The sequence below is a fragment of the Typopeltis vanoorti genome, chromosome 14, assembly GCF_054136105.1.
Source record: "Typopeltis vanoorti isolate ZY-2024b chromosome 14, IOZ_Tvanoo_1.0, whole genome shotgun sequence".
Taxonomy (NCBI): domain Eukaryota; kingdom Metazoa; phylum Arthropoda; class Arachnida; order Uropygi; family Thelyphonidae; genus Typopeltis; species Typopeltis vanoorti.
The window spans coordinates 48153781-48180934 of NC_143562.1; the positions used below are offsets into that span (position 1 = coordinate 48153781).

Here is a 27154-nt window from a genome sequence, read left to right on the forward strand (position 1 = left end):
GTGTGAAAAGTGGTACGTGGTACTCTCCAAACACAATTAGTTATTTAATTTAATTATTAATATCTACAATTAATATCTCTGTACTATTTACGCGATTTATTTATCTTAACATTTATTTATGAACTTCATTTATTAATTTTTTTCGTGATGGAATATTTATTTGTTTTGCATTTTATGTAGATTTATTTCAGGAAATTTGTGCATGGTGTCACCTGTTTCGTGAAGAGGGATTAATGGCATTCTTCTCTCCTGGAGACGTACAGGTTGTAAATTTCCGCGCTGACCATATCGAGGTAAGTAGTGAATAAAATGTATTTCTTTATGTTTCAAATAATATAGGTGCAGCTGACAGAATGTGTCAAAGACTGCGTGCAGCGGTATCAGGGGAATTTCCCCCCCCCCCTGAAAGTCGAGTTTTTCGTCTCGCGTACAAGCATATCATTCAGAATATATACTCAAGTAACAAACAAATATTAAACTAGGAGCCTGTAGATTGCATCGCGTGTGATTCTTGAATTACGTGTCTCTGTCAACGATAGATGGCGTGGTGTGGATGGTGGTTTACGTAATGTATTGGTCAATGATGGATGGTGGACCATACAGTGCGTAAGTGTCCTACCGAGTCATTGATTTTACAGAGATGCTACCTAATAAATAATAAATATTATTTCAAATAATATATACCAAATATATATGAAAAATACAAAGCAGAGCAAAGTAAAAATAAAAACATAACTAAATAAAGACAAAACATGAAAGTAAAATAAATAACAAATAACTAATAAAATAAAATAAAATAAAATAAAATAAAATAAAATAAAATAAAATAAAATAAATAAATATCTAACAGAATATGAATTTTATTTGATAGAGCAATTTCATATATAACGCATTTCATGATTTACAGGCAATCCTCGGTAGCGGAAAAATCTTAAGCAAATCAAAGATTTACAAGATGATCAAGCCATGGCTCGGTTTAGGACTGCTCACAAGGTAAGGAAATAACTCAAATTATTTATTACGTAACCAGGAGGGAATTTTGAATCAACTAACTGGATGTTATTATTTAACATTCAGCAAGTAATACTGAATAATAATCATAAGCGATATGGTACCAATAGATACAACAGAAAATATCTACTTGAGTTAACGACTGTCCAAATTTATTTTGCAAATAAAAATTATAAATATATTTATTATTTTTAATCAAGTTCTCTTACAAAATAATAATGAAACTGAAAGGAATTAAACCATTTTATTAACATAGGTTTAGAAAATCAAAATCGTCAAGAGTCATGAACAGCTTTTTCAGAATAATTACCTTATATATTCTTTTGCGTTTTCTTACAACCAAATTCTGCTGTGAAGTATGTGGGAATTTATTAGAATCAGTACGTTAATAATAGGTATCAGAACTGATGAGAGTGTCTCATTAAACGAAATGTTTTCGTTTATTAAGATTAGGTATAATTTAAGATTAGGTAAAATTTAAAGCAAATTTACTTCGAGAATCATCGTGTTGCAAAACTCCAAGCAGCGACTTAGCTAATGCGTACGTCCAGCACTGAATGGAAGGCTTCTCACTAACCAATGAATGAAAAAAAAAAAAAAACGTGGCACGAAATTTGACCTGATCTTCAGTGACTCACTGACTTCCGGAAGGTCAGGCTTCTTGTAATAATAATAATAATAATAATAATAATAATAATAATAATAATAATAATAATAATAATAATAATAATAAGCATGCATTTTATAACGTTTTTTTTTGATTTTCCAGTATTTCTTTGATATTCTTTATATTAGACATCAAGCATCACAGCACCACATAACGGCCCAGTATACTCTTCCTCTCATTTCTGCTTTTACGACATCCATAACAATATCGGGTAAAAAGGAGACTTGATACTAATATCTGATGTAGAATAACTTACACATTTATTTTATTCTGTCTGTTTATCAACTTCTGGCACATGTTTTGTATGGTCTTATGTTATTTCGTTTAACTATCGTTTACAGTGGCGTGTTTTGTTCTACTTACTTCTGCATAAGATGGTTCAGAGTAAACGTGGCATATGTTTTAATTTTTTCAAGCATACCTAAATGTTATTCTGCTTTCTTCTAGCTGTTCTTTCAACTGTTATTCAATATTCTTTCCAATATCTTAATGAAAACTAATATCACAGTCATCTTTACGATTCGACTTACGACCACTCTACTTACGATCACGTCCAATTAACACGTTTACTGAATGTCATGGACAAAGATCTTATTGCTGCCTTCAAAGCATATTATTTAAGAAATATTTATCAGGATAGTGCTGATATCATAAAGAATATAGATGCAACACGGAGTTATGTGACAGCAGAATATATGAATGATGTTTGGAAGATGTAGTTTAAAATATAAATTCATACACTGACAGGATTCGACAAAGACAAAGCCTTGCAAGATAGTACTGCTAGCTACAGAGCCAGAGTTGTAGGTTGGCGATGAAGATGTAGGGTGATTTTAGAGCTCATTTTCGCGGCAATAGCTGAGGACAAAGAGCTCTCAACTAATGATCTTACAGAAGCACAGAAATTTACAGAACAGAAAAACTCAGACCCTCAAAATTTTAAACTGAGAATATTGGCTGTGGAATTTTCCTCTGTTAATTTGGCAGTTTATTTATTGGAAGAAATGGACCACAACCTGAAGAGGTTTGGTAAAGTAGATAGAAATGATGCGAGCTGAAAAAGCTTACTACAGAGACCCCTGCAGTCACCTCACCCATGAAGATGAGATTAGATTATTCTCAAGTTATGCATCTGGTGAACCATCCTCAGAAGAATGGGAGGGCCTTCCTCTCATGCGATGAATCATCCAGTTGATAAATCAGAAGCAGATTTAATGAATTATTTTTGCTCTGTGTATTTCAGATTACTTTGATGGCAAAGCACATTCATGTTTCATCATTTATTACAGTACTATAATTGCACTGTTTCACTACAAACGAAGAGTAAAATTAGTTAATATATAAAGAAACACCTTTTACCATTCAGTAGTAATGGTTATTATAGTGATTTCCTACTTACGACGAGATCGTCAGAGTGGAGCCTCGTCATAAGTCGAGGACTGGCTATAGTTTTATTCATACGTAGTTTAATACATGTAATAATCCCTTATACATCCTGTACTTCATATTTCCTTATAAATGGGTATTATGTAGAGAAGTGAGCCAAAATAAAATTAAGGTTCACTTAGCTGATAACAATCAGGTATAATAATTATATGTTTAATATGAATACTTTCTATCTTTTCGTTCTGATTTGAACCTAAACTTGTCATTCTTATCAATGAAATGTTAAAGCGTCATGATACATCTAGTTTGATATATCTGAGTAGCTAAATAATGTTAAATGATTTATTTACAGTTCAGGTCACAAATGGAAACAGAGAAGGAAAATATTAACCCCTAGTTTTCATTTCCGGATTCTAGAAAACTTTATACCAATGTTCAACAAATACTCATTGGTGCTAGTGGACCAGTTAAAATCTATCGGGTCAAAGGAGTGGATAGATGTTGTTCCTTTGGCAACATTATGTACGTTGGATATCCTTTGTGGTAAGTATGCATCTCATGTTTTGTAAAAAAAAAAATGTATATTTTTTTACAAAAATATTTTCAACTATTTGGCTATAAAATTGACTAGAGAGCTGAAGACAATTATTGTCTGGCACTGCGCTACTTTTGAGGAAATGGCACAGAATTTTGAGGAAACGGGACAACCGTTTCTACTCGGACTTTTATTTTTGAGAACCGTGTAAAATGGTCGGAAGAGCACATGCAATTGTAGAAATAAGATTACTAGCTTGAAGGGCCTATGTAAATTCCTTGAAGTATGGAGAATATAACAAAGAAGCGAGTAGTAGTAGTAGATTGAGGTGGGGGGGGGTGACCTCACCGCAGTTTAGAACTCTCTCCACCCCCCATAACCATTACGATTAACATATAAAATAAACAAACACCACCAAGGAGAAAACGACAAATCTTCTTTGAAATCAACCATGAAAATGCATCCTCCATATGAAACTGCCAAACACACTTCCGGTTAACAAATACTTGACAAGTTTCTTTGACTCTCAGATTGCATTAGAATCTTTGTATTTTTAACTGAAGGAGAAAGGTTGAGCCATCTGTCCCACTCTAGTAAGCAAGTTAAAGTTCGATAAATCCTAGAAAAAACGATTACTTGCAGATATTATTTCATTTAATCTCGTTTTATTAGATCATGCAATCAATCAAATGAGTTTTATACATTAAAATACGCATATGCAGAACATACTTGTATTACTGCTCATGTTATTATTCGTATATTATATTACGTATGTTCTTGATCTTTATATTTATATACAACACCATTTCTCTAATTAAAAAGAAAAACAAAAATTAAAACATCAAAAAGCAGAAATTTTTGTTATGGAGATTAACAAATGTATACGGTTAATCTTGAATTTCAGTGGGATTGTTTGTGCACCCACATGGAAATGGTATTTGCATTTACGGCACTAGGAATTCCGGAGAACGTCTAAGTTCGATTCAAATCGCCGAATAAAGGTTTAGGGAAAAAAACTTTCTGTAAACCTTTCTGTTCTCGAGCTAGTTCAGCTGATGACACTATCAAGTAAGGATTGCCCTTCCAGAAACTCAGGATTAGGATTTAGGATCACGAGATCTCGTCTAGGCAGAGTGTGAGTTATCTGATTAATTCTTTCAGTATATACGTAATAGTAATTTAACAGGTGTGAGTGATCTCAAGTGTTTTGAGGAGAAAAGTAATCCTAAAAAAATGCGATTTTGTTTCCAAGGTAGACTTGACCCTGGCCTCGTTTTTTATTGACACCATAATTGGTCAAAGAGAGTGTTGAAGAAATGTAAATATATTGTGAACAGCTAGTAATGCATTTTTTTAAAAGGAATTTGAAATATATAGTATTATTTACTACATTCAAGTCAAATCTAAATATCTTAAATTATTTTTTGTTTCTTTAGAATCCGTGATGGGAGTTCAAGTAGACGCTCAAAGGAACGACAGTAGCGAGTATCTGAAGCACATAAAGAAGTATTATACCTTAATATTTCAATAGTTTTAATCATTGCACAGTAATTTTATATTCTATTATTATATTCTATTATTATATACTAAATGAGATATCCAAAGTTGATAATATCAACGGAAAAATCAAAAACTATGGCCTTTAAGGACAAGATCCAGCAAGAACTAAAATAGTATTAGATAACAAGATCTTAGAACAGGTGAATTCATTTAACTACCTAGGATGTATGATCACTTATGAAAATGAAAAAGATATAAACATAAAAATTGCAAAATATTTAAAAATAACAGGAGTAATTAACTCTGTATTTAAACCAAACCTAGTTCAAAAACAAACCAGGCTAAAAGTATACAATACATTAGCCCTACCGGTCTTAATGTATGGAAGCGAAATCTGGACAATAAAACAAAAAGACAAACAAAGATTAACAACAGCAGAAATGAAGTTTATGAGAAAAACTGCAAAGTATACCCTATTTGATCACAAATGAAACGAAGATATTATGAAAGAATTAAACCAAGAACCAGTAATTGAAAAAATTAAAAAATATAAACATAGATGGACGGAACACATTCAAAGAATGAAAACAGAAAGATTACCAAAACAAGCCTTAAAGTACAAGCCATTAGGAAAAAGAAAACCAGGACGTCCTCGTAAACGATTCAACGATGACTTCTAAGGCCGGAACAGGCCATACTAAGCCTAAATCCTTGATACGTATGATGATGATGATGATTATTATATATGATATGAGTTTAAGAGAAAGCATTAAAATTTAAACTAGTATTTAACACTTTCATTGCCAAGCTGAAAATTGGAATTTCGTGTGGTGGCCAATTTTTTTTTATTTAGTTAGCGACGTCCACGCGATAACGCGTGATCTACCGTTTGGTGAGAGCTCGTGTCGCGCGATATCGCGTGATTGGCAATGAACGTGTTAAGCTAGTAAACTATGTGCTGTTTTTCTGGGTATAAAATAATGATAGGCCATTTCAGTTTGTTATTTGTGGCATTACAAAACAAATTGATAGAACGAGGTGAAACGAGTAAAGTAATGCTTATGAGTGTATTTTTCTATTTCTTCAATAAACACTACATTTGGAGGGTAATTTATAGGATCTCTTAAGACTTGAAATTTAAGTTAATCCAAAAACAAAAGATGATACAGGATGCCCCTCTAGAAAGATATCGAGGATAAAAATTGTGAAGGATAATTTATGAGCCAGAACCTCCCTAAAATGTTTGGTGTCAAGAATTTTAGCGAGATTTTTTGGTGCATGTTCCTAAACAAGTGGACATTATTCTAAGGATAGCTGAATTTGGGATCTATTCTGAATTAATAGCTGAGAAAAAGTAGCATCATGAGCTTGGAAAAGAATGCTTATTTTCGAGGCTCAGGAGGCTATTGATGTGATGAGTTGATACCATGAAAGGCTAGAGATGAATGTTAATCCAAGGAGAAGAAATCTAATTCTGTCGTGTGGTACCGAAGGCAAGAGAAGGTGAGGTCCTTTCGGAAGAAAGCAGACAAGACTGCCTTTTATTAGATTTGAAGATAAACAAGTTATACTATTCCTACTGAATATCGGCACAGAGAGCAGTGTTTTGGGCAAATACTGATCTTGAAGCTAAAGGTGTTTCTGTACTGAATGAGGATTGTCGAATGAATAGAAAAACTAAAGTGCAGCATTCTGAGCAAAACCGCACACAATTGGTCAATTCGAAATGGTCCTTTTTATGCATAGGAAAGATCGCAGGAGGACAAATATTCGAACAAAGACCTGAAGCACCAGCGGAAGAGTCTTAAAAAGAGAAAATGATTCACATGGCATGCAGTTTTCGATCAAAGAGAAAGATTGCTACCCTCTTACAGAAAGTGGAAGATATAGTAAAGGATGACAGTTTATCGAGCAGCCTTCAATGCCACGAATGACAAATGCTATGAAATTGTTAAGATCAACAGAACATGCAATTTCTCCAGATCTTGCTATTGCTAATGGTGGGTGATGTAAGCTATGTGCCATGCATCTAGAGTGATGGAATCCATTCTGTACTGGTGATGGAATCCATTCTGTACTGGTAATCACTGCTTAACTGATGGGCCTCTGGGTATTGAAGAAATTTACTGTTGGTTGATGATATTTTCCATTAACTTGGCAAGCACTGAGGTGAGGATGATGGGTCAGTAGTCTGACGCAGACTTTTCCTCCTTTTTTATTTGGTTGTATTGGTTTGTTTAGGGACTTAAAGCCGAACTAAATCGAGCTATAAGGCAAGTATAATATGCTTGTCAATTCGTATGGCCAGCATGTCTGTTTTACTGGATTTTCGTGTTTCTGATAGTTTTTGGAGAGCCTCCACTTCGACACACGCTGGTAGTGTCAAAAGACACGAAATTGAATGTAGCTTGTGGATGTTCTGTGGAAGCAGAAAGTTGAGAAAAACTATGATTTGATTTAAGGATAGGAGAGAGAGAACCTCCTAGCAACAACATGGCCTATACAATGCCTCTAACATACCAGCTCTCGAACTCTATTCCCATCCCTTCAGTCACGATCTGACAGATTATGTAGCATCAGAGTTATGTAACAGTTTATTTATTTACCAAGATTTAATCACCGTTAAATTCATTATTTACTGGGATGTTTATTTATGCGTTTAATTTATATTCATTATTTTATTTGACTATTTTATGATACAAGAGTATTCGCTTATTTATCTTTTGTTTGCATCATTAATGTTTTGCATAATGTTAAGCCTTTTGTGTAATATAATGCAGTATTAATGTTGAATTGCAGATTATGATTATTACTGCTTGACGATGTTCCTTTTGAATTCCATTCAGCGTTCAAGAAGGCTTAACGAAACGAATATTCAGTCCTTGGTTATGGAAAGGCTTCTTCTATTTCAATTTTACTTTGGCTGGGCGACACTTCAAGAAAGATCTACACAAGTTGCACGATTTTACGAGAAAGGTGGGTCGTCATGAGTACTTGCCTCCTCACCAGAGTGGAAGATAAATTTTGAAAATTATTATAGATTTCAGTGCAGCTATGAATAAACTTTAAACTTACATTTACATTGAAAAATGTCTAAGAAACGTGACTGAAAATACTGATATTTATAAAAAGAAATACGCGTTTTTTTTCTGTTATCATATGTATTCGAAATAGCTACTAATTATCTGTCAATCTTTTGTCATATAAAAATTTTCTTTCAAAAACCTATGCGCAAATTTTAGTGATAAAGCAGTAAAATTTGATATTTAGTGATAAAATGTCTGGCTTGGGAATCCTAGTGATTAGTGTAACTGCTCTCCGGCCAACAGGATCTCGGTTCCAATGCCGTGATTGGTATGGATATTTCTGTATGTCCTTACCTGGAGATCATTTGGACTCAGAACAGAAGATAAATCAATTAAACTCTCCGTGTGAAAACACCACCATACTTACAAAACATCTGAAGTGGCTTAAAAAGTTTCGTGTTTGGATTCTAGATCAGCTTCGAATTATGTAAAATGTTCTTGTAGTAGGCAAAATTTCATTAGTAGGAATCACTTTATAAAAATAATATTTTGCTGTACGTTTGTCTTGTTTCCTACTGTACCTATTAAATTTCATGCCTAAAATTTTTGCAAATGATGCAGCAGCGTTCTAACAAGTGTATAACACTTCTTGGCGAATACGTAGAAACATGTGTAAATCACATGGTTCTTCCCCAATTCCTTCATGGTGATGATCACAACTTTTCAGCACATCCTCGTATATTTATATACTTTACCTTATAATCGAAGATCGATTATAAGATATGTCTTTAGATAGCATACGTTTAACATTTCTTGTCTAATTCTTTATTTTGTCTTACTCTTTTCAAAAGTATACCTCTGGAAACGATGAAATGTCTCTGCTTGGGATAACTCTAAACTCGAATGTTTCTTGGCAAGAATGTATTACAAATATCCCTTCGTTCATTTCCCCCAAACTAAGTATGAAGCATTCAGTATGAAAGTATGAAAGTATTAAACATAACCGTCGGAACAACGGCTATGCTTCATACTGGATAAAAAAAAATTGCAGTCAGTAATGATGTGAAGTTGATATCGATTTCCTATCCACTATTTCGAGCCTTATTATAGGCAGAAAACTAAGAAAAAGATTTCGATTAATACAAATAGCGATCAAGTTATTACTTCTGGTGAACATCCTTGGCACAGTTCTTAGAGAACTTTTGCGATAACACACAGATAACAAGAATGAAAAATGACTGTGGATTACTCTAGACGCAAGGAAACCAACACAAGGTTTTGATGCGAATAACTACAATGCAAATGATATTCAAAGTAGGAACAGGAAGAGAAGAAAAGGAGTGCTTAGGGAGCATGTCCGATGAACACGTATTCTAGTATGTTATCGCAAAAGTTCTCTAAGAACTGTGCCAAGGATGTTCACCAGAAGTAATAACTTGGGTAAAAGTTTTATGACGTCACTGCTGTTAGTAAATGCCTGCACATTTCTAGATATTTTGCTATTAGAAAAGTTGGACCGGGCTAAAGAATAATTTAAAGAAATTACACTTTAGCACTCGAGCTCTTTTATTAATCGGATTTTAATACATTTTGGCTGACTGTATCCTTATCGCAGTCTAGAAAAACGAAAAAAAAAAAAATTCCACAGTCGAATATTGTTCAACCGTATTGGAATAACAGCCGGTCGAATTTTTACCCAAATCATTCTTGTAATATGATCTTCAAGGATTCACAGCAGTATTTGGCTAGAACCAGTGACGCAGATTGAGAGAGCTAGCCACTTATTTTTGGAGAATAAGAGATGCATTCTGTTGTGCACGCCGGACAAGAGCTCAAATCCCTTCTTCGCTTTCCTATACTTATGCTAATTTATTTATTAAATTTTACTCTTCTTCGAGTTCCGTTCCCTTTTGCTACCACATGGAGGTTGTTTGGCTCTAACGTAAACTTTATTTCTTGTACCGTGCATAAATTCGGTTACTATATAATTCTGTTGATATTCTAGCGAGCCACGTTAGTTATTATTATTATTATTATTATTATTTTATTGACATAATTGATACACAGTCAAAACAAGATATCATATAAATAAAAATTTGACTGGTGATTCCGAACAATTCAGATTCTACCCAAGAATCTAAGAATAGTCCGTCAGGTAGCGTCGTAAAATATGGACTGTTCCAAGTAATGATGTTTTTTGTAGGTCATATGGGGTCACTTCATTAATTTTTAATTGCTATAAATAATTGGACAGCTTCTTTGAAGTTGCACCAAGTGCACCGATAACTATTGGAATGACTTTGGTGTGTTTAAGCCACAGTCGGCCAACTTCGATTGCCAGATCTCGATATTTAGTAAGTTTTTCCAGTTCTTTGTTGTTGATGTTGTTATCACTGGGTACTGCAATATCGATAATCCAAACCTGTCGATGTTCGATAATTGTGATATCAGGTCTATTGCGTTCCAAATGCCGATCAGTTTGTATTCTAAATTCCCAGAGAATTTTTGCTGTTTCGTTTTCCAATACAGTCTCTATTTTATGCTGCCACCAGTTATCAGAAGTGGGAAAGCCATATTTTTTGCAGACATGCCAATAAACTATTTTGGCCACTTGATAATGGTGGTATTTATAGTCCGTTTGAGCTATTTTGCTGCAGGCACTGATTAGATGTTCTATAGTCTCATCATTCTGATCGTATAATTTGCATTTGCAGTTATTATTGATGTTGAAAAGTTTTGCATTGATTGCATTAGTTTGTAATGCCTGTTCTTGAGCTGCTAGAATAAATCCTTCTGTTTCTTTTTTAATGTATCCGTGTTGAAGCCCATGTCTTGTTCACGTCAATTTTGTCCTCAGTATCTCGAAGAAATTGGCCATCAGGGGTTTATTTTTCCAGCGCACATATCGGATATTTTGTTATTCCTTTTTGTAATCGGATTTGTTTTCTGTTGCTTTTAGAAGGCCCTCTTGCGTAATTGCTTGAAGCATTGGCTCAGAGCTATTGTCGATGTAATTTCTTAAACCAATTTCTTCTTCTTCCACAGTCTGTCTCACTTGCAGCAGACGCCGTCCACCTATTCTCCTCGGTAGGTACAACCAGTCAACATCACTTTGTGGAAGTACTGCATGATGCATAGTCATTAGTTTTTTATTTTTGCCGTCTAGTTTGTCTAGGTCTTCTTTTTTCCAATTTATTATACCAGCTGTGTATCGGATCACTGGTATAGCCCAAGAATTCATTGCTCTAATTGTGTTTAATCCATTTAGTTTTGTTTTTCAGAATATTTCTAACTCTTTTAATGTATTCTGATGCTGCCTGTTGTTTAACTTTCGAGTGGACAATATCATTGGCTTCTAATATTCCTAAGTGTCTATGGTGTTCGTCAGCTGAAATTGCTTTTATATATTTCTCTTGATCAAAATTAAAATTGCTAGTGTCATTAATCTTTCCTCGTTTAATAGATAAAATTGCGCATTTATCTAAACCAAATTCCATTTTGATGTTCTAACTGAAAATATGAACTGTGTTCAATAAAGAATCTATTTGCTGGGCCGATTTTCCATATAGCTTCAAGTCATCCATATACAACAGATGGGAAATTTTAGTATTACATTTGAGAATTTCATATCCAAGTTTTGTTTTCTTCAGAATCAAAGACAAAGGTATCAAAGAAATGTTGAAGAGCAATGGTGACAAGGAATCACCTTCGAAAATTCCACGTTTAATGCTGATATCTCCAAATCGTTCATTATTCATTATAAATGTCGTTTTCCATGATTTCATAGCAGTAGCCAGAAACGAACATATGTTTTTGCAAATTCCAAATATTTTTAATGATTTTAGGATCCAGGAATGTTGGAGGGAATTGAGTGCTTTCTTGTAGTCTATTCATGCCATATTTAAATTAGTTTTTCGTCTTTTTGAGTTTCTGAGAATCATTTTATTAATAAGGATCTCGTCTTTTGTTCTTCTGGATTTTTAAAAATTGCCTTTTTGTTCAATGATAAATCTGATTATCTGATAAGTAGTGGTATATGGAATTTGCTATGATTGCAGTGAACATCTTAAGCATAGTTGGTAGGCATGTTATTGGACGAGTTACTTGGGTCTACACCCTTATCTTTCATGAAGAGAAAAGTGCACCCAGATATCATCCAGTCTTCCACTGAGTCTGACTGCAACAAATAATTAAATTGTTCTGTCATTCGATCATGTAGACTGGTTAGATGTTTTAACCAAAATCCATGTAGTTCGTCTTTGCCAGGTGCACTCCAGTTTTTTAATTTTCTAGCTTGAGCACTGACCATTTATTTAGTGATAATAACATTTTGCATTTGTTTTTGTTTCACATCTGATTCTATTTCCTTTCCTAACTAGCGAGCCACGTTAGTTATTATTATTATTATTATTATTATTATTATTATTATTATTATTATTATTATTATTATTATTATTATTAATTATTCTCTTATTATTTACTATTCAAATATTTCCGTGTCATTTTCGAAACATCACAAATAATTCCTACTGCCTACTGGAGAAATTTTTTTTTTTGTTCTCTTACAATATTTTTTTGAGCTTGCGAGTTGTCGTTTTTGCTTACACTCTTCATACCTTTTATACCAGTTATAAAGCTTTTGTTGTGATATAATTATGATCCTGATTTAAGTCGGTTTAACAATTAAAATATCTCATTTCCAGACTTCATCAACTTCACACAAAGTGTGCACACGTGTTCTCTCTTCTTTAACGAGAGAACACGTGAACACGTCTGGGTTAGTACCGAGGGGGTGGAAAGAGGGAAAAATAGTTCCACTGCATAAAGGTGGTTCCAACACTGCTGTTGTAAATTACCAACCGATCAGCATATCAAGAGTCGTTGCCAAGGTTTTGGAGAAAGTAGTCAAGAGAAATATACAGGAATGGATAGATGAAAATGGGATACTGTATGGGGGACAGCATGGTTTTGTGAAGAGTAGATCATGCCTCAGTAACGTGCTCACGTTTTATAACACAGTGACAGCTGAACTGGACGAGGCTAATGGGTATACAGTGATACTGCTGGACCTTGCTAAGGCGTTTGACAGGATACCACATGGAATTCTAATCAGTAAACTGCAGCATATGGGGATGGATATAGGGTAGGTGAGATGGATAGGAGGGTGGTTGATGGAGAGATATCAGAGAGTGGTTTATTCAGGAGTAGAGTCCAAAAGACGGCCTGTGACTAGTGGTGTGCCACAGGGTTCTGTTCTTGAACCACTACTATTTAATTTGTTCATTAACGATACAGGAAAGGAACTGAGAGGAACTGCTCATTTATTTTCTGATGATGCAAAGTTGGGTAGAGCAATAGTGAATGCAGAAGATGTCAAAATTTTGCAGCATGATTTGGATAGATTGGCAGACTGGACTGAGGAGAATGGATGCCAATTTAATGTGGAAAAGTGTAATGTTATGCATTTTGGGGTGAAAAGATTAGCAGCAGTATACCACATTGGTGGAACTGTACTCCAGGAGATTGACGAGGCCAGAGATTTGGGAGTGTTGGTGGATAGGGAGTTAAACTTTAGGGGGCACATTGCAAAAGTGGCTAAATCAGCTCATCAAATCACTTGGTTACTGAAGAATACTTTGACGATCAGAGCCAAGCAAGTTATTGTTCCTCTGTATCGAGCATTGATAAGAACCCATCTTGACTACTATACCCAGATCTGGGCACCAGGGTTTCTTCTTGATGGGAATGTAGTGGAGAGGATCTAGAGGCGCGTGACCAAGATGATATCAAGTCTATGGAATGAACCTTATGAGGTTCATTCCATAGACTAAATTTCCATAACTAAACCAGCTCATCAAATCACTTGATTACTGAAGAATTCTTTGACGAGCAGAGACAAGCAAGTTATTGTTCCTCTGTATCGAGCCTTGATAAGACTCCATCTTGACTACTGTGCCCAGATCTGGGCACCATGGTTTCTTCTTGATGGGAAGGAGGTGAACAGGATTCAGAGGCGAGTGACCAAGATGACAGCAGGTCTATGGGATGAACCTTATGAGAACATGTTGAAGATTTGTGGGTTGCAGAAATTGGTTGATAGGAAGAAAAGGGGTGATATGATTGAGATATTCAATTTACTGAAGGGTTTCTATAAGATTTATTCAGAGGATATTTTTCAGAACAGAACATCCATGGAAACTAGGCAAGAGTGTGGTTAGCAAGGGTGTTAAAACTAGGTTTTTTACTTGGAGAGTGGTGAATGAGTGGAATAAGCTGCCAGAGTCTGTTGTGGGTGCCATGGCTGTGAATGAGTTCAAGGCAAAGTATGGTAGATACTGTGTGGATGTTAATATTTGTTCTTGACATGATGTTTTGTGCCTCCCTCAATGAGTCTAAGGACTACTTGAAGTTTCCTTTAATTTTTTTATTTTAGTTTAATAATACTTCATTTAGTCACTGATAAATTCTATATACATATGATATAGAATTTAAGCAATGATATGAAATTTTTTCATGTGTTTCAAGAACAATGTTTAATTAATATCATAATTTGCACAATATGCAATGCTATAACAGGATAATTCATGTATGCTTAGTTACAATTATAATACCACTATAATTTACGTCATTGCATGTTGAAATTTAAAGTGTTTTTTTTTAAAGTTTGACAAAATATGATCATATATATACATATATACATAATATGGTCATTCATATGAATAATATATAAATATGTGTTTAATATCAATAATTGTTTTTTTTTTATTGTGTATATTTATATAGGCTGTATAAAAATAAGCTGTTCACTACAAAATGTAGCGTAGAGTGATTTTTTTTTATATATAAATTTACAATTTTTCCTGTATATATAGGAAAAAAATACCATAGCTTATTTTTATACAGCCTATATACATATACACAATTTGTTTTAAACATTTTAATTATTTCTTAGATAAATTACATACATTATATGAACACAGTTATGCATAACAAATACTTTCTCGTACATAAAGTTTTTTTTTAAATAATAATAATAACAATAACTGTTTACATCGTATATTATTATAATTATACATAATGATGACTATTACAGATTTTTTCTTTGCAATTTTATACTCTATATATACAATATCAATGGATATAATCACTCTATATTGCATACTTTTGTTTACAGTTACTACATACATTTGATTACATATGATACATTACTTACATTTCTTTACATATGATACTTACATTACATACATTTGTTTACATGTAATACATACATTACATACATTGGTTTACATGTTATACGTACATTACATGCATTTGGTTACATATCATACATCTTGGATGAGAACTAATTTCTCTGCTTTCATTCTCGAAGCTTATAAGTAAGCTTATCTGAGGATGACACCAGTTGGTTATTATTTATTGGGTTTTTTTTTGCTGTGTAGGGAAGCTACGAAATCTGTGATTGAGAAATTCGCACTCATGCACCTCCTCCCCACACACAACTTGAAATGTATTAATGCGTCACTGAACTGGAAGCATGAACGAATATATTGTGTTTCATTAAGTTTGTATGGTATTTTGGGTGCGTGTTTCTTGTTCATAGTATGGTCCTTAGAGCTCTTTTCAGGCTATTGTAGTTTGTAAGGTTTCTGTGTTCAAAAGGTAATTTGTTTATCATATCTGGGATGTAGAAGTATCGTGTGGCCTTTCGGTAGTGATTATTGTATTTATATGTGATATAATTAGTAGACTGAGGTCTTGTTATACGGTATGTATTTCTAACTGTCCTGTAGTTGGAATCGAAATAATGTTTTAGCAAAGCTGCATAGTGACAAATGATTGCAATGTTTATAAGGTCGTGATTTTCTCTTTCTTCCCAAAAGATCAGTTTTATCATTTTGTACTGTAGCGACATTAATCTATTTAATTTGTAGGGTGCACAGAAAGCATACGTTGTTATAGCGTATCTTAGTATATTTTGGCATAGTGCTTCGTATATTAGTGTTTTTAGGCACTAATAATAATAATAATAATAATAATAATAATAATAATAATAATAATAATAATAATAATAATAATTTTTTGTCTTGTCTTGTATTGTCTTGGATGAGATGAAATATCTCAACTTTCATCCCCGAAGCTTATTTGTAAGCTTATCTGAGGATGACACCAGTTGGTTATTATTAATTGGTTTGTTTGCTGTGTTAGGAAGCTACGAAATCTATGATTGAGAAATTCTCACGCACGCACACACGTTGCATACGTTGTTATAGCGTAGCTTAGTATATTTTGGCATAGTGATTTGTATATTAGTGTTTTTAGGCGTGTGGGAACTATGTCGTATAACTTGTAGGTTTCCAGTTATTGTTCGGTGGCTGTTCCAGTTGATATCTGCATCGAAGTAAATTCCAAGGTATCGTATTAGCCAGTCTGTGATCAGATTTATGTCATGTTGCATATTTGTTTGGGCTATGCTTGCGTTATTATGAATGGCTATTATAGCTGTTCCAGTTCATATCTGCATCGAAGTAAATTCCAAGGTATCGCATTGTTTCAACCTGAGTGATTGTAGTGGTTTTGCTGTTCTGTTTGTTTTTTATGTTGGAAAGTGGATGTTGGATGGTTATATATTTGTTATCAACTGGTCGTGTCGGTGGATTTCTGAATATCATTAACTATATCTTATCTGAGTTTAGGTGTATGGAGTTTTTCGTGAGTCAGTCTGTGATCAGATTTATATCATGTTCCATATTTCTTTGGGCCATGCTTGCGTTATTATGGATGGATATTATAGCTGTATCGTCTGCGTATTGGAGTATCTTACCTTTGAGGGGTAGCTGATTAATATTGTGCGTGTAAATGTTGTATAGAGTTGGGGAGAGTACTGCTCCCTATGGAACTCCACAGGTTACTGGTAGCTCTCTACTTCGGTTTGACCCGATACGTGTGATATGCTTTCTATTTTGGAGGTAGTTTGTGAACCACCTATGCAGAGGCCCGTCTATTCCAACATGTATCAGCTTTAATATAATAATAATAATATTAATAATAATATTTTTATTTATTTATTTATTTATTTTTATTATTCTTTCAAATATTTACATATGTACAATGATCATCTATTCATTATATTATTTTACAAGGTTCAGCACTTTGTGCTACATATAATGAGATTTAAATAGTAATGATGATAACAGTTTTATTTATATATATATATATATATATATATATATATATATATATATATATATATATATATATATATATATATATATATATATATATATAACAATCATAATAATAATTTACAATTATTTTGTTCAGAGTTACATAAGTTGTATAATATTAGATGCTGTGGTCTACTATTTTTTTTTCCAAGTTTGAAAAGATGTGATTATACTACAGTATTTACACATATGCAATCTAAATATTATGTTTCCTTATTTTCACAAACATACAGTGAAAACTCATGATTTACTTTTAAAGAATTCTTTTTTTTTTTACATTACATACATTTGTTACAAATTATTATATATATTACATACATTTGTTTATATATGATACATTACTTACATTTGTTTAGATGTGATATTTACATTACGTACATTGGTTTTTTCATGCGATTATATGCATTTGGTTACATATGATAAATCTGGGATGAGAACTAATTTTTTTTGCTTTCATCCTCGAAGCTTATATGTAAGCTTATCTGAGGATGGCACCAGACCAGTTGGTTATTATGTATTGTTTTTTTTTTTTTTTGCTGTGTTGGGAAGCTGCGAAATCTATGATTGAGAAATTCGCGTGCGCGCACTCACCACACACACACACACACACACACACACACACACACACACACACACACACACACACACACACACACACACACACACACACACACACACACACACACACACACACACACACACACACACACACACACACACACACACACACACACACACACACACACACACACACACACACACACACACACACACACACACACACACACACACACACACACACAATAACTTGGAATGTATTGATGCGTCGCTGAACTGGAAGCCTGAACGAATATTATGTGTTTCATTAAGTTTGTATGGTATTTTGGGTTCGTGTTTCTTGTTCGTAGTATGTCCTTAGAGCTCTTTTCAGGCTATTGTAGTTTGTAAGGTTTCTGTATTCAAAAGGTAATTTGTTTGTCATGTCTGGGATGTAGAAGTTTCGCGTGGCCTTTCCGTAGTGATTATTGTATTTATATGTGATATAATTAGTAGTCTGAGGTCTTGTTATACGGTATGTATTTCTAACTGTCCTGTAGTTGGCATCGAAATAATGTTTTAGCAAGGCTGCATAGTGACATAAATGTTTTGCTGTCAGTATTTTGTGTTCTGCCATTGAAATGTTTATAAGGTCGTGATTTTCTCTTTGTTCCCAGAAGATCAGTTTTGTCATTTTGTACTGTAGCGACATTAATCTATTTAATTCGTAGGGTGCACAGAAAGCATACGTTGTTATAGCGTATCTTAGTATATTTTGGCATAGTGCTTTGTATATTAGAGTTTTTAGGCGTAATGGAACTATGTCTTTTGACCTGTAGAGTTTGCCACTTATTGTTCGGAGTTTGTTGTGTAGATAGTTTATGTGGCTATTCCAGTTCATATCTGCATCGAAGCAAATTCCAAGGTATCGTTTTGTTTCAACCTGAGTGATTGTAGTGGTTTTGCTGTTCTGTGTGTTGTTTATATTGGAAAGTGGATATTGGATGGTTATATATTTGTATATTTGTTATCAACTGGTCGAGTCAGTGGATTTCTAAATATCATTAATTTTGTCTTTTCTGAGTTTTGGTGTATGGAGTTTTTGTTGAGCCAGTCTATGGTCAGATTTATATCATGTTGCATATTTGTTTGGGCAATGCTTGCGTTATTATGGATGGATATTATTGCTGTATCGTCTGCGTATTGGAATATCTTACCTTTGAGCGGTAACTGATTAATATCGTGAGTGTAAATGTTGAATAGATTTGAGGAGAGTACAGCTCCCTGTGGCACTCCACAGGTTACTGGTAGCTCTCTGCTTCGGTTTGATCCGATGCGTGTGATATGCTTTCTATGTTGGCGGTAGTTTGTAAACCACCTGTGGAGAGGCCCGTCTATTCCAACATTCCTCAGCTTTTCTAACAAGGTTTGATGTGTAAGTGTATCGAATGCTTTAGTTAGATCAATAAAGACTACCATGGCAATTTTTTTTTGTCTAAGGCGGTATTAATTACGTCTGTAAAGTGTTCCAAGAGAGATGTTGTTCCCTTATTTTTCTGAAAACCATATTGTGTTTATATAATAATAATAATAATAATAATAATAATAAAAAAAAAAAAAAAAAAAAAAAAAAAAAATAATAATAATATTTTTACTGTATTTAGCTGTCTGAAGTGAGCGATTAATATACGACTTTTTAAGGTCTAAATCAATAAATGTATGCACTAATCCTACTTGTGTAATAAGTAGCTGAATAAAATCAGTCTGTTTGCGTAATAGTGGCATCTTGCATATGAAAACAGAAGGAGATATGTTGTTTTTAGACGCTCATCTAAGTGTATGATGTGAAAGGCTATTCTTCTTGGCCTCCTGAGCATTTCCATTGTGCACTCCCTAGGAAGTCACGATATTTTCCTTTCACCTGGTAGGATCGAGCTCGAATAACGTTAGTATTCGAGCTCGATATAATGGCTACGTATAATGCGAACGTATAACGGCTTTCCACTTAAAGGTGATTTAGCAGGTCTTATGCGAAGGTATCATACGATAATGAAAATCAGAAGTTACAAATTTCGCAAAGCATGTTAACTGTTAGAAATCATTGGTCTCTGACCTTATAATGTACACTGACCATAATAACAACGGACCTAACCAGTCCACATTTTGTTTTTTCTGTGAAACGTCTGTTTAGTGTCACAACAGAGAATAATATGTTTATTTCAAATTATGTAATGCTTGAAAGAATAAACTTTGTGTATTTTCTTAACGATGAGGAATGATATGACTTTTTGGAGGGAAAACAAGTCTTTACTCATTGATGCAGTTGAAAAAATGCACTTACTTTAAGCAATACTGTTTCTTAGGCATTTGGTAAATTTCTGAAGTTATTAGCAGCATGACAAGTACTCCTATATAATATATTTGTAAACTTTTTAAATTTATTTTATTTATTTATTATTTTTAATTATTTTATTTAACTGAATTATGACAAGCCATATGAATAATCATCGATTTTATTTCTGTTTCAGGTGATCAGAGAGAGGAAAGAAATCTTACAAGAGCAGTTTTGTAATGAACTTTCTCCTTCTCCGGAAACGGAAGGTGTTAAGACAAAGCTGGTCTTTCTGGATCTTTTGCTAGAGCTTCACATGAAGTACGGACTTTTGACCATGGACGACATCCAAGAAGAAGTGGACACTTTCATGTTTGAGGTAACACATTTCGCGCTTTTGGTGACGTAACAATCGATATTGTATCTGTATTATATTAATCTGCTCACGTACTTCTGCAAGCTTTGAAAATAAGACATTTTCTAGACTTTTTCTTTCCAGACGATTCCAGGATTGGGAGATCTGCAAGCTTATTTGAAGCTTGCAGATCTCCCAACACTTCAATCAACAATTTAATCTGTTAAATTGTTGATTGAAGTGTTATCATATTGGAAGTCAGTACAGTATCCTACATACTAACTGAGAGCAGCCGGAATTAGATGAAACTTAACCCTTCCACTGTAGTCAATGTGCTATTTGCATACAGTCTTTTCTGGATCAGAGTACAATATATAAACTGCTTAGATTGAGCACTGAATGAATTGCTTTTTCATATCCTTATTCTCTGATGCCAATTAGCTTTTGAATTAGTCTTTTAGTCTTCTTCCAATTAGTCTTTTTCAAGTAAGACACATTTAGATACTTGTATATTGCACAACATTAATGCAATGTAATACCTAAAATGATATTTAAGTTTTACGTAAAACAAACAAAAGTTTGATCAAAACACTGTAAGTCTCTATTTTCAGGGTCACGACACCACGGCATTAGCTCTTATTTGGGCCCTTTACAACATAGGCTTAGAGGAAAGTGTTCAGAGAAAAATTCATGAAGAACTAGACACTATATTTGGCGACGATCTTACTCGAGACATAACTCCTGACGATCTGAAGCAGATGAAGTACCTAGAGTGTGTCTTTAAGGTAAGATTGTTTATTAGGATAATTTTTATAAAATCCAATATAATTATAGTAACCTTGATGTTTATATTTATTTATCCGTGTGATATTATTTATATAAATTTAATTTTCTTTTAGGAATCTCAACGTCTATATCCATCAGTCCCAATTGTTGGACGACATGTATATGAAGAAATTGTAATCAGTGAGTATGAGGAGAATACCATTTTATCATTGTTTTTTACACTCTCGAACGTTTTGCAAAAGTTTCAAAAATATAACTATATCTGCTATTATTGAGTGACTATTTTGAATTTATGAGAGGCCAATCGATATTGCATAAGAACAATTAGTGGGTGGCATTTATTATAACGATTTTTGGAATGAATTTGTTAACAAATTTCATTTCAGAATGAAATCAAGAACAAATGAATAGATTACAGCTTTAAGTGTTTTCTTTTTTCTTACAAATGACTTCGATCGTATTTTTCGATTCTTTTTACCTCGCTATTATTGCCACGATGATAGACCGAAATATCTGCTTATTGTTACAGATGGTTACACCATTCCCAAAGGAGCTACTTGCCATTGTCACATATATATGCTACACCGAGATCCCAAAGTGTTCCCAAATCCGGAGGCATTTAACCCCGAACGATTTTTTCCCGAAAATGTGAAAAATCGCCATCCGTATGCATTCGTACCATTTTCTGCTGGTCCAAGAAACTGCATTGGTAATGAAATATTTTTCTACGAACTGTTACAGAGTTCATATAATTATAAATAGTAAATTAATATATTAATTTTTATGAATGGTTTATTTTTTTTTCTCTTTAGGACAAAGATATGCAATGATGGAGGAGAAGGTGATAATTGCCAACATCTTAAGACATTTTGAAATCCGTTCCAAAACACCGAGGGATAAAATGAACGTTATGGTGATATTAACGCTAAACCCTGATAAAGAAGTGTATTTAAAGTTCATTCCCCGGCACGCAGCAACAGAACACCCAACAACAAAATCATGATTTCTAAAAGAGAAATCATGATTTTGTTGTTGGTTCAGATGTCACATGACATCTGAATCAAACATTCAGATGTCATGTGACATCATTTATATTCATAATGTGATAAAGATGTTTAATTACTTATTAAGAATTTATTTTCTTTCTTTCTTTTTTTTTTTTTTCCTTTATCGAGTCACGAACATTTCCAATCAAGTAATTGATTTGACTTGCGACCGACTCGAATTCACCCACAGGCATAGTGGCGACTATGAATTTGGGGCAAGGCGCATGCTTGGGCATATCTGTATATTACTTATGTATATTACTTATAGCTGTGTTTATGAAGATAAGTTGAATACTATAGTCAAGTTAAACTTGAAATTAAAAGTAAAATGACAAAATATAAGTTTGCTAGAGTGAGTTATTTACTGATCCTCCAGATGGCATTGGTAAGGTAAGAGTGGCATTTACTGTTCAATCTCCTTATGGTATAAGAGGAACTTGTTTTTTTTTTTTTTTTTTACTTTCTTTCTCTCATTATTTATTATTATTTTCTACGTCTAAATTTCATACTATGTCTATGCAATATTCGATTATGATCTGTAAAACAAAACAAAATGAAGCCATTGATTGAATATCGGAAGAATTAGAGTCGAATTAGAGTCGCCATAAATATAAACAGAGCATTCCGCAATGCTTTTTATTCCTCAAGGAGAATAGTTGAGGCCTTTAAATCCTCACTAATTTTTGGAAAATGGAGAGTAGCCAACCCTTAGCCTGATCATGATAACCATTTTTCTTAAGGAGCTTAAGAAAAATTCAGGCACTGAAGGATTTACTTTAGTAACCATAATTTTTAGGATATGACAGTAGATTTAAGCTATTCATATTTTGCGCGTGTTCTCATGGGGGGGGGGGGTTCTCCTTCGACGAATGAAAAAAAGAAATTTTGCAGTGGATAATCTTTTCACTCTGGTTCTTCTTGTCAGAGAATGTAATTCGAATCGAGTTCTTTTCAACCAAAGGCCTTTTTCGATGCCGACTTAGGTATCGCAGCTGTGCAAATAGAATAAGACTCTGCAGATAGAAATAAGAAAGATATAGAGTATCACTGAAGCCATTGCGTCAATTAGTTATGTGTTAAGCTACCGGCTGTCTGCAATTCTTCTGCAAAAGAAAACCGATTTTCTTTTGTGTTAAGGGAAATAATTGCGATGAATTGTTCAAAATGTTTTCATTCTGAATTTTGCTATCAATTAATCAGACTTTATTTATCACTATCAGTTTTTATCATCCAGATCCACGTTTTAAAGAGTTATTTTCATACACAGCTGCAGATACTAATGTCATATAAGGAACATAAATATTGAGGATAGTAATAAAAGTGGAATGGTGCGATGTATTAATTGCTGGATTAATTGTAAGGATTTAGATGGGAACACTGAAGGACAGATTGGAAGATAGTTGATTATGCAAAAGAAGACATTGTTTACCTGAAGATAATTAATTGTTCTGGGAGAATTAAGGTGAATTATCTTGCGAAGTGCCTGATTTAAAGAATAGTTTATTGTCGGCGAACTACTAAATAAGACAACAACAACAACAAAATATTGTTTTTTAGAATTAATCGTGGATTTGAATATGAGAGCATTGACTCTATAATTTTTTTAACTTATATAACAAGGATAATATTTTTAAAATTAATTTTATCATCTTGTTTTCTTCAGGCAATCTAAGGAACATTTAGGAAATTAATCATTGAAAAGTTCACAACCCAACAACGAACCCAAAGTGCAATTTTGCTTTGAAAATCAGCATTCGATTATTCTAACTCAAAGAATCATTTTAATGTCAAAAATGCTCCGTCGAAAATAATGAATTGTAGCTTGATTGAATAACAAAAGGGTTCCGTAAGTGACTAGTCACGATTCAGGAGACCCCAATCAGCCAGGACATAAGGAAAACATTCAAAGTTTTTCTCTTTTACTGGCTTTACTTCTTCAAAATGACGAGCAATGCAGTGACAGTGACAATGATTGAAAATTTTGTACGCCCTGCTGTACAGAAAGAAGACGGAGGTTTCAGCAAGATGGAGCTACTGCCCAAACCGCTAGAACCCTAAGGCACATTTTTGTCAACCGAATAATTTCGCAAGGATCTGCAATTAATTGGCCATCACGTTCTCCAGATCTGACGGCTCCCGACTTCGTACTGTGGGGTTATCTGAAGGAAAAGTTTTCTGTGAACAAATCCCAGACAATACAACAGCCGAAAGAGAATATTCGTGCAAAAATTAGGGCGAAGAAGCCAGAAACATTAACACATGAAATTTAATGTGTTAACGTGTAAATTAACACATTATAACACGTTAATGTGTGAATTAATAATTTATTGTGTGAAAACATTAAATCACAAGTTTGTCTGAGGAGACAATTTCACAGTAATAGTCAGTATATTGAAGAATAAATATCGAAATGAATCAAGTTCAACTTACGATGATTGCAGATCTTTAATCTTTATTGGATGGTCTTTAAAGAATAGATTAGACAAATAAATGGGGATTTAATGCGGATCAGAATGTTACTCGTTAAATCAATGTCTAGAAGGCGAACAGATTCAGGAAAAACAAACAAAACAAACGAATTGGGTGATTATTATTTGTTTATTTATCTATTAGGAGACTGGAGATCTACTTGACCTTTTTTCGTTTACTTCTGGACATATAAAAGATAGATAGCAGTAATTTATTGCATTTGCATTTGCAGAATCAAATGCTTTAAAGAGAACTTAATAAAAATCGAACAAAAAGTGACACAAATATTAAAAATTCTTAATTTTTTACATTTACATTTTTATAACCATTTATTGAAGGCATACAACAACTGGATATGAAAACGGGTGCAATAAAATATTGCAGATATAACAAAAATTTTGATTAGATAATTGTGATGGATGGAGGGCAGATCAATTAAAACTGAAGCGTAAATAAATATGCATGCCGATTATTCGATCGACAGTGTTCTTTTGTGTTTGTGCATAAATAAAAATAATAAAAAAAAAGATGACAAAATGACAGACAGTAATGACAAGGAATGTGAGTTTTTTTTTTCTCAGTCAAACAACCTTTTCATGGGATTGCGAAGCTCGTGTTACGCATATCAGAATGGGAACCGAAGTCCTCGGGTGCAGTAATGGGGTTATTTATTTTCTTAGTGCTCACATTGAACATATTCGGTTATTAGTGTTCCATGTGCTAAAGTTACTGAGCTATAAATAGAAATGTTAGTAATTATGAATGCATTGGTTGTCACTCTTGACAAACTGGAAGACGGTCTAATGACAATAACAATAACTTCGTTCTACTACGGCCTATCTGGCCTATCCAGTGAAAATGTAAACGTATTTCAGATAACACGGAATTACTATTTTTTGTGTTAGAGTAACCAAACTTCCTTTCCTCTGAGGTAAATTGTATTGGAAAACATGATGTTATGCTGGTTTCCTTTTGTAAAAAAATCTTTTACACACACACACACACACACACACACACACACACACACACACACACACACACACACACACACACACACACACACACACACACACACACACACACACACACACACACACACACACGCACACACAGTAATTTATTCTCTTTCTATACTGTAATAAACTATAAATTAAATGAATAATCAACACGTGTGTATACTAAATTCTATTTGGTATTTCTCCCATATTATCTTAACCGGATCGCAAATACTAAAAACTGCTTCCGAAAATTTCAATGACAACAAGTTATACCGGTTGTCCTTGATACTGCTAAGTTCTGCGATTAGATTTTACTGGAAAATATTTATTTTCAACAGCTCGTGTTTATGTCAGACGTGCAGTTAAACAAAAGTGATAAACAAGAACACTTTCCTGCGCGTCAGCTATCGAATAATTACTCTTAACTTTCATTTCTGACTAGTTGAGTAAATAACACGTTCAGGGAGCCCTCTGCAATTTTTCTTTTCGTCCGGACGACCAGCAAAAAATGAACTTTCAATAATCAGTTCGTCTAGAGAGGACATTTTTCCCAAACAACAAGAGCAGTCGTAGCACCAGTTTTTCAGATTAGGCGCCGATTTAATTCCGCGATTACAGTGTTTTGCTTATCTTTAAGATTTTGTTTCCACTTTCGCTTGAATAAATATAAGAAAAGCAATGGAACTAGCAGAGCTGGCGCTAGGGTCTTTGCCTCCCGTACGCAATTTCTGTCTAAGCGTCCCTGTAACGATCCAGGCGTGTGTGGTTCTTTTACGATAATAAAAATTTAAATTATTTGAAATTTCTTAAATAAATTTTGACAGAACAGCCACACGTTGGTTCGCTAAATGTAACGAACCGGGGGTGTTGACTAGGCAGGATAATCGTTAAAAACCCAAATATTCAAAAAATTCTCAAAAGTTAAAGCAAATTTTGATAAAGCAAATTTTGATAAAGCAAATTTTGATAAAGCCACTTCACTCTAATCGTTGAATATAATGATACAGGGATTATAGCCTTCTCACTGACCTGAATGGCTAACAAAATTAAAATGAATTTTAATTAAAGTTAAAATTTATTTGAAGTAAAGTTTAAAAAAATTTTGCATTTTACAAGTTACTGAAAATTTAGTAACTTGTAAAAATTTTTTAATAATTTTTATAAGTGGAACTATCTTTTAGAAAAATAAAAGAAACTCAAAATAGATGAGAAAATAAGAAAAGAATTCAGAAATAATTAGAACATTTAATATAAGTATTCAAAAAATAACATCTTTACAGAA

General features: G+C 33.5%; 1 protein-coding gene across 1 annotated transcript; it reads left to right on the plus strand.

The window, feature by feature from the left end:
* Window positions 1-955: 955 nt before the first annotated feature.
* Window positions 956-22362, plus strand: LOC150099435 (cytochrome P450 4V2-like). The gene is made up of 9 exons (XM_090404349.1): window positions 956-993; window positions 3417-3607; window positions 5036-5105; window positions 7946-8075; window positions 20415-20597; window positions 21185-21358; window positions 21473-21539; window positions 21889-22068; window positions 22172-22362. The coding sequence occupies exons 1-9, from the start codon at window positions 956-958 to the stop codon at window positions 22360-22362; spliced, it is 1224 nt and encodes a 407-aa protein (XP_090260475.1).
* The last annotated feature ends 4792 nt before the right edge of the window (window positions 22363-27154 follow it).